Source organism: Tachypleus tridentatus, chromosome 4, assembly GCF_004210375.1.
Source record: "Tachypleus tridentatus isolate NWPU-2018 chromosome 4, ASM421037v1, whole genome shotgun sequence".
Classification (NCBI taxonomy): Eukaryota; Metazoa; Arthropoda; class Merostomata; order Xiphosura; family Limulidae; genus Tachypleus; species Tachypleus tridentatus.
Genome location: NC_134828.1, coordinates 52,289,019 through 52,298,765, shown reverse-complemented (window position 1 = coordinate 52,298,765; position 9,747 = coordinate 52,289,019). Strand labels below are relative to the sequence as shown.

Genomic DNA, 9,747 nt, shown 5'->3' with positions numbered 1-9,747 from the left:
TGTACAGGGTGTTCGGAAAATCACTGTGCACTTATATGTTTATTAACAGACATGTTTCAATATAGAATATAGGAGATAAATATGAATGACAATTATAAACAATGTTGAAAGTAACCCCCGTTGGCATCAATACAGGCCTGGATCCTTCTTATTTTGTTTCTAAACACCGCTATCAGTTGCTGGCTTGAAATAGACTGAATGAATGCTGTTATCGCTGCTTGCAAGTCATCCATCGTGCGCGGACGATCTCGATACACTGCAGATTTTGCTGCTCCCATAGATAAAAGTCTGGTGGATTAAGATCTGGTAAGCGTGGGAGCCACACGTCTTTGGAAATAATACGGTCTCCAAGTTATAATAATCGCATAGATCTGTGAGATGTGTGGGCAGTAGCACCATCCTGTTAAAACCATGAGTAATTGATTTCATCACTTGGCATCTGACCGATGAAGGTGTGAAGACTCTCCGAACAATAGTGCTTGCTGTTTATTTTGTTCATAAAGAAAATAGGGCCAAAAATTTGACGTCTGGAAATCGCAACCCACACACCAACCTTGAAATCATGTAGGGGTGTTTCTGCAAACTTTGAGGATTATCAGATGACCACAATCTTGAATTTTGTGAATTAATGTAACCTGAGAAATGGAACCATGCTTCGTCGGTGAAAAAGGTCACATCCAACACATTAGCTGTATTCTTTTTGATAAATCTATTAAACCATCTTCAATAGCGTATTCGTTTTTCATTATCAGTTGCTTCCAGTGCTTGTGCCGCCATTATTTTGTATGGGAAAAGCTTTAATTTCTTTTTGACAGCCTTATGAGCAGTTCCAAGACCAATATCACGCTGCTGAGCTAACTTTCGTAATGATTTTGATGGGCTTTGCATCACACTGTCAGAAATATCCAACATTTTCTCCTCCGATAGCTTTCTTGGCCTTCCACAGCGTTTGGCATCATCTACTGATCCTGTTTCCCGAAACTTATCAACAAGGTTACGAACTGCATTGCGATGTGGAACAGGTTATCTGGGAATCTTTCAGCAAATTGCTGTCACACCACATCTGTGTATCTACCACCTTCCCGGAATACGTGTTCGACGAGCCATACACGTTCTTCAATTGTTTATAGCATATTGGGATCAAAATCTGAAATATAATAAAATATTATTACAAAACTGCACAGTGACTTTCCAAACACCCTGTATAATTCTTTGAAACCAGAGCACTCACATTTTTAAAACTAGTTAAATTAAATTTGAAGTTATTTTAATAAAATGAACTCTCTATCGCAGAAGAAAATTATAGTACGCATAAAATGGTAATTTTATTTTCAGAAATGTTTCCTTCATATTTCTTGAAAATAAGTAGTACTTTACTCAATTTTTATTTCACTTCTGTACGTTTTATAATATCGAATTGCTAACCCAGCAAAGAATGCTTTCTAGTAATTCAAGATAAAGAATAATCATACAGAATTATTTAAGATGGATGTATAGCTTAACACACTGATGTGATTTTATACTAGGTTTATTTATTTCTTTTTAGGGCCCGGCATGGCCAAGTGTGTTAAGGAATGCGACTCGTAACCTGAGGGTCGCGGGTTCGCATCCCCGTTGCGCCAAACATGCTCGCCCTTTCAGCCGTGGAGGCGTTATAATGTGACGGTCAATCCCACTATTCGTTGGTAAAAGAGTTGGCGGTGGGTGGTGATGACTAGCTGCCTTTCCTCTAGTCTTACACTGCTAAATTAGGGACGGCTAGCACAGATAACCCTCGAGTAGCTTTGTGCGAAATTTAAAAACAAATAAACAAAATTTCTTTTTAGAACAAAGCCACATTGACGCATCACAAACCACAAGAAAGCGATTAGTGAAAAGCAGACAATAATGTAATGCTGTTTGTTGTTAAACGCTCTAGATGGGTTTTTTCTACTCTCTTATAATATGGACTAATAACTGTGCTACACATGACATTAAAGACCATTTTCGTTGGTTTTGAAACGTGTGCGTGATTTTTTTTTCTGATTGAGAACAAATTATCAAGAAACATGTTTTACTAACTTACATTCTCAGTTGTTCTATATTTTCTTTTATTCTGAAAATTTTCAACCTCCAGAACAATGACAAATGTTATGGTTATACTTTTACAGAACTGGCCAAACCAAATGCTCTTCTTAACCCAATTATGAAGTTCTGTCTTGCACGTTTATGAGTGCGAAGTTCAAATAATTTGGAGCATGGTGATATTTCTAATGTCAACAATAAGAAGGCAATTGGCCAGCAACAACTTATTGCTTATATATGCATATATAATTATAATGTGATTTTGTTCGTCTACTAATTAACTTATTTTCTTTTTACCCAATTGTTTATCATTATTTACAATTTTTTCACACCAAGTTTGCAATGTAGAGAGTTGTTTGTATTTAAATTTACCGCAGAGCTACACGAGGAATATCTGCGCTAGTCATCCCTGATTTAGCAGAAATGCAGCTAGTCATCACCATCTAGCGCCAACTCTTGGAGTATTATTTTACCAACGAATAGTAGGATTGATCATCACATTATGATGCTCCCACGGCTGAAAGGGCAGGCACGTTTGGTGTCACGGGAAATCGAACACGCGTCCCTCACATTATGAATCGATCGCCCTAACCACCTGGCCATGTAAGAGAATATTGCGCTTTTTATATAAAGAAGAGAACAACAAGACGCTTCACGCTGTTCGATACTATAGTAAGAGGAGCAAACAGAAGTCCAGTCTAGCGACAACAACCTAATATATAATTACACTAACTAACAAAGTTTCTGTAAGTTTAATCAACCACAAAGCCAAACAATGGGCTATCCGTGGTCTGTCCATTGTGGTTATCGGATCGTGACTGTTTAGTGTTATAAGTTCAGAGGCTTACCGCTAAGAGTTAACGGTCAAGTTATCCAAGTAAATTTTTATGTTCTCAGAATAATCAAAAATTATTAGAATATTTAAATGAAAATAAACAAGAATATTAATATTTTTAAATACAGTTACTAATAACAAATACTTTAAATGCTTAACTGATTAAGACAGATATGTTTATTTGTTTTATTTGATATTAATGTAATATAATTGAGGATGATGTTTAGCAAAATCTAGAACTATTTTGTCTTCACAGATATTAAGTTTCAATAGTTAACGAGTTGTCCTACTATTTACTACCATTTCCCTGGTTCATCAGTAAGTCAGTCGACTTACGACATTAAAAATGAGTATGCGATACTATGATGGGCAAAGTCTTGCGCTGAAAACAACAACTATTATTTACCATCTGTCTAAGAAAAAGGTCAAACAAACGCAAGCCTAATTTAGTATTAATTCTTTGTTATAAAGCTATATAATCTAAGTAAACAGACAGAATTTGACTATTGTATTCTCAATAAGGAGTGATCTTTTAAGTCCATGTTTGGCATTCCAAAGAATCTATGGAAATTTTATGGTAATCACAGATCGGAAAGGAAGTTATAAAATGGTCACTATAGAAAGAAACAGATACAAAGCTTTACAAGCTGTTGTATGTTATAGTTTTGTTGATTAATATTAATATAGCAAGGCTGTTATTACATCCGAAAAATAACCCCTTTACTTTGTATTAACTACACCTCTAAGCATTATCTAGATCTCCACGGGAATAAGTAATAATGTGTGAGCATTGCATTCTCCAGTAATGATAGACTTAGAAACTTGCTGCAACTTCAGCTCATCTGTACGTAGGATTTATTGTGCAACGTATTTCCGAAAGCGGTTGATTATTTTATACAGATTACGAGGTACAGACATTATATTTAAATTAGGATGGAACAACTTCCGGTAAAATATAACAAAGTAGTATGTTTTGTAAATGGATATTTTAGTGCGCAAACTAGAAAGATTACCAGCTGGATAATGTGCTTTTCATTAAACAGTATCATTCCTAAAATCCATTCTGGTTAGCACTCCATAAATCTGACATGAATCGAATACACGAGAAAAATTCAACACACTTTAAATTGGAAAATGTTACATAAATTTCATATTACTTTGTAATGTGTGAATAATCAAGTATATATACAGCATCAGTTAAAATAAAATAGACATTAGTAAAATAAAAAATATAATTTATTATTACCGTAGTCCAGAAAATCTCTACTGTTACTATAAAATATTCGAGTTTAACACAGCGTACTTACTTGTAAAGCAATAGTTAGGCGACTGGTCGATAAAAACCTGTCACCCGGTGGGATAGCATTAAGTCTACGGACTTACAAAGCGGAAACTGAGAGTCGATTCCACGCAATAGACACAGCAAATGGCTCGAAGTGGTTTTGCTCTGAAAGGAGTGAACAAAGGATAGAAGTTTTCATAGCAGTAAATGTAAGTTTTCAGCTAGTCTTTAACGTTGTAGAAACTAAAATAGAATAGTGAGCTCTTTACAAATGGTTTTAAAAAATATATAACAAAAATACTCAAAAATGTTATTCTCCAATTAGTTTTACTTTTCCATGATACATATGGGAAATGTCATCTAATTTAGATAAGTCTACAGTATAGATAAACACATGCATAGGAATACAATTTGAGTTACCAAATTTCTCTTCAAAAAGGATAAAATAATTCACAATTGTACATGAACACGTTAAAGATATTTTACACTTAGTTCCTTAAACACTCAAACGTTCAAGTTATTTTTACTGTGGAACAACGGAAAAGTTATATATTCCTTTCAAAGGCAAAACTACTACTCTCATTCTGTCTTTGCTTGATTTCCCTATTTTTCCCTATGTTCTGGACGTGGTTATAGCCCACTGTATTTACTTATTTAACTACGGGTTTTTGATTGTTTCTTTGTTTGTTTTGAATTTCGCGCAAAGCTACATCAGGACTATCTGCGCTAGCCCTCCTTAATTTAGCAGCGTAAAACTAAAAGGAAGGTAGCTAGTCATCAATATTACCGCCAACTTTTGGGCTACTTAATTTAGCAGTGTAAAACTAAAAGGAAGGTAGCTAGTCATCAGTATTACCGCCAACTTTTGGGCTACTCTTCTATCAATTGACCGTCACATTATAACGCCCCCACAGCTAATAGAGCGAGCGTGTAGGGTGTGACGGGATTTAAACCTGCGACTCTTGGATCATGAGTGGAGTGCCCTTACCACCTGGCCATGCCGGGCCTCGTACTTTTGAAGCTAAGAGCATGGATATTATATAATATCTTTCATAATTAGAATATCTATAGTTGTGAGCCCAACATGTGAGAAAAAAATTATACAATTTTCAAATACCGCTTACAATTGCTTGTAACCTAACGACGATAAAAAACTGTTTTTTTATTTGGTGGAGAGAACACACGAAGCCCATTATGTAAGTGTTTGTGCTTGTGATAAACAAACCAACAGTCCAACAAAACCTGTCTTGATTTTTTTTAAGTACATTCTCTCGGTTATTTAAATCTAAGATAAAAAATATATCAAATAAATCCACTAATAAGTTAAATGTAAACGCCAAAAAGTAATTAAACAATAAATTAAGAACACATTTCTTTTGTGATCACAAAAGTAAATAACTCACCCAAACTTGTCGTTTTACACCATTCATGAGAGTAAAAAGATATCGTCTTGAACAACACATATAGTTATTACCATAAATTTTATATTATGTATAACAATGTTTGCCATATATATTTAAACACTGGCCTAAAATTCACATTCTTTTCATATTTTGCAATAAATATAAGTTAAAACAATGTAAAAATTTTCTGGTTAAATTATGCATCTATAGATAATGAGTATACATGCAATTTGTCAAAAATATCAGAAAATTAAAATAAAAGGTTTTAACAAGATGTTTTACAGTCTGGTATATTATCTTTATAAAAAATATATGTTTACAACTGTGAAAGAAATTGTCATAAAAAGTGTAAAAATAAAAATATTTTGTTTTTCATAGCAACAAATCATTATTTATAATCACTAAAAGTGATGTTAAAATAAGAGTTAATTTTTGAAATATCTCAGCAGGATGACCAAATTATCAAACATAATCTATCATAAATGTTACTTCTAACTGAAAAGGACTTTGTAACCAAATTAAATTATATTCAAAAACAAAATTTTCTGTGAGCGCTGAGCTGTGATTAAAACGCTTCTTGTTTTCTTAAATAAAAATATATTGACGGGCTCGTTAATTAGAACTGACAACACCAGAACAGAGTAACCTGTATCTTTCCATACATTTTACGGTAGTTTATTATCAATAAAACACGAAAATTAATGTATAAGAAAAGAAAAATAAGAATCCATATCCTTTACAGCGACAATTTTATACCGGGGATAATAATATATTAATAAATCTACGGCTTCCTAATGATTTTTTTTTCTTTTATATGTTATGTACGAGGGCTGTTCAAAAAATACGCGGACTGTTTGAATTGCGTGGCTCCAGTTGGTTTTAGGGGAATCCGCTTGGTGTCGCTAGGTTTGCACAGATCAGCTGATTACGACGCAATTTCACGATTGCAGATATCTTTATTTGTGTATTAGCTACGCGGTTTTAAGTGAAGTGCGATTGTTTCGTTTGGCGGATTTCAGAATGAATGACCTAAAGGAGCAACGACTTGCTGTGAAATTTTGTGTTAAACTTGGAAAATCTGCGACTGAAACTTTTTGCTATGCTTAAAACGGCTTACGGTGATGTTGCTATGAAGCGTACGGCATGTTTCAAGTGGCATGAACGTTTTAAGGATGGTCGACAGTCCATTGAAGATGATGAGCGTCCTGGACGTCCTTCCACGTCAACTGACGACCCACACGTCGACAAAATCAACACCCTGGTGCGGGCAAATCGACGTCTGACTGTCAGGGAGCTTGCCGAAGAGTGTGGGATATCAGTTGGTTCTTGTTACGAGAGTTTGACCGAAAAATTGAAGGTACACCGCGTTGCTGCGAAATTCAGCCCTCAGAACTCGTGAGTTTTTGGCCAAACACTCGATCACTGTTCTTCCCCACCCCCCTACTCACCTGACCTTGCTCCTTGCGATTTTTTCTTGTTCCCCAAACTCAAAAGACCCTTGAAAGGAAGAAGATTTGAGACGATTCCCGAGATTAAGGCAAATGCGACGAAGGAGCTGGAGGACATTACAAAAGAAGCGTACCAGGACTGTTTCAACAAGTGGAAACACCGTTGGGATAAGTGTGTGCGTTGGGGAGGAGAGTACTTTAAAGGGGTCCCAGACCTGTAACTTTTTAAATAAAGTACATTTTGTTTTATGACGTCAGTCCGCGTACTTTTGAACAGACCTCGTAGTTATCGCCGACAGGAATCAGCGGGTGATGACACGTGGACAGCACCTTTATCAGAGTCTCATTAAAATATAAACTATAGAAATTAAAGTCCTTGTTGATCTTGTGTTAAAGATTACAACCTGATCGACTGAAGTGAACTGTACTTCAGACACTATTAAAATATTGCTAAACAAATAGACCATTTACATATAAATAAGTTAAACAAACTTACAGTTCACATGTAAACAACTGAAGTTGACAGTCAGAGTTGCTACACTCAATCTGTAAAGTGTTAACAACAGCAAAGTCAAATCATTGTAAGCGCATTCTTTGATTCGATAACATAAGATAAACAGATTTCTACTTTATAACATTGCCACAACATAAAGTTTATTTCATTACGGATAAAGATTAATACAATTAAACTCTAAAACTACTCTAGTGTCAAATGATTGCAGAAAGAAACTTTTATAAGATTTAACATTCTACATATTTCCAGCTTATAACACAACCTCATCTTTCAATGTAAAACGAAAACAACTTTGTTCATAACACGCCAGTTCATTAAAAGTTGTTAGTTTAAAAAGGGCAATAAGGGTATAGAGACAAGAGTTTAGTCAAAATGCAAATATTATATCTTCAAGCCTACAACTAAAGAATCTATGAAAAGTAGACAAACTAGACTGAAAATAATGTCTACATTATTTTTCAACCTTCAAACATCTATTTTGACTCCACTAAACGGGTAAGTACTGTACACATGTATTCAAAATAGTGTGTGTGTGTTTTCTTATAGCAAAGCCACATGGGACTATCTGCTGAGCCCACCGAGGGGAATCGAACTCAAAATAGAGATTTCTAGTTTGAGAAAATAATGTAGACATTATTTCCACTTCAGATTGTCTATGTTTTAGAGTCCCTAGTTGTAGGCTATCATTGTGTGACTGTGCACTGCTTTCTTTATATTTCTTAGAAATACGAATTATCAATAATGAATTAAAGGTCCGGCTTTTTACGTTCAATCTTCCTTCTTTTTGGAGTTCCTGTTGTTTCTTTGTACGTGGTATGTCTTTACGTTTTTGATCACCGAAACTTTACATTTATAATTCTTACATAATACGTTCATACCGAGTTGTGCTTTACATAATAAAAAAAAGTTCCGAACTTCTTACGAATGTGTAATAAGAATATATATGCGTGTGTTTGTGTATGTGTGTCTACCTATGTCTGTGCAGTGAGAGAGAATAAGAAAGGCACATTCGAAAAGATGAAAATAAAAACATAAATGGCAAACTACAAAAGGTTTAATATTTATTCAATCTAATCTATGTATGCTATCTCTGACAAGCAGGTCTTCTGTAATTTTTTTACTGTTAACTCCTTAACTTTGATACACCGTAACTAATTGTTCTATCTGCTGAACTCCTATTTAAATGTTTGTAAATGATGCAAGTATGAGTGTAAAGAACATCTACTAAAGCCAGGGGTCACGAATAAAAACTATCATCTTCTAAGTCTTCTTTTCTATTTAGATAGCAAGTTTGTTTTCTATATTTTGTGAGCAGAGTTTTCAAATTTTCAAAGAAATCTACACAAAGGTCACCTGCTTAAGCAATCATTAATTTTGAGTTAACAGACTTGAGAGAAAGCATTTAGTGAACAACACCCGCTGCTAACTCCAGGTTACTCTGATCGAACAGTGGGATATGATCGCTAGTCTTTTAGGTCGATTTTGCAACAAAGTGACGAAAAACATGGACCTTTGGATTCAGCATCCAGACACTTTAATGCCCTCTCACCAAACTATTGAAATAGTGAACTTTAGCTATGCTACTCTTATGAAGGACCCCTAACTTTATAGTCTGGAAACGCTTTCAATTATTTTATTTTTAACTTTCAATCAGAATTTCTTAACTTTCTTTAATGTTTTACAAATATTTCATTTCTTCGAAGGTCTAATGTGATCACTGAAATGAACAGGATTTTACTATCTAAGCTGAACTAAAATTCAGAGACGTAAAACAAAAGTAAAACCTTTTTCTTTGCAAGCAAGGATTATTTTGTACCATTAAATCCTCAGTACCAAAACACACTCACACCGTGATGGCTCAACAATAAATATGAAAGTTATAAACGCTAAAACCTGGGTTTCAACATGACACAATACAGGTAGCCGATGTTTTGGCTTTGCACTTATAAACACAGTAAATTTAATTTTTATAGTTTATATTATCCAAATACTAAGGAGATGTATTAAGATTTCCTTTACATATACTAAGGTATAAAACAACAACTAGAAATCTTCGTAGATGAGCGTATTTCACAATTTTTGAATGAAATTGTACCATAACTGAAAAATTAATAAACATGATATATATAGGTATATTTTGGGAAAAATCATGAAAAAATAGCGAACATAGTTTATTTTTATAACAGCTGTTGTTTGTTTAT

At 34.3% G+C, this 9,747-nt stretch overlaps 1 protein-coding gene across 1 annotated transcript; it reads right to left on the bottom strand.

Annotated features, from left to right (window-relative positions):
- Window positions 1-723: 723 nt before the first annotated feature.
- On the bottom strand, window positions 724-5,611 carry LOC143248124 (uncharacterized). The gene is made up of 3 exons (XM_076496557.1): window positions 5,585-5,611; window positions 4,283-4,346; window positions 724-1,001 (listed from the first exon to the last, which is right to left on the bottom strand). Exons 1-3 carry the CDS (start codon window positions 5,609-5,611, stop codon window positions 724-726), a joined length of 369 nt encoding a protein of 122 aa, XP_076352672.1.
- Window positions 5,612-9,747: the final 4,136 nt, after the last annotated feature.

Coding starts and splice junctions, on each gene's coding strand:
- LOC143248124 (XM_076496557.1), bottom strand. CDS start 5,611: ATGAATGGTGTAAAACGACAAGTTTGG. Junction 4,347..5,584: donor GTGTAAAACGACAAGTTTGG/GTGAGTTATTTA, acceptor CACTCCTTTCAG/AGCAAAACCACTTCGAGCCA. Junction 1,002..4,282: donor CGACTCTCAGTTTCCGCTTT/GTAAGTCCGTAG, acceptor ATCGCAATGCAG/TTCGTAACCTTGTTGATAAG.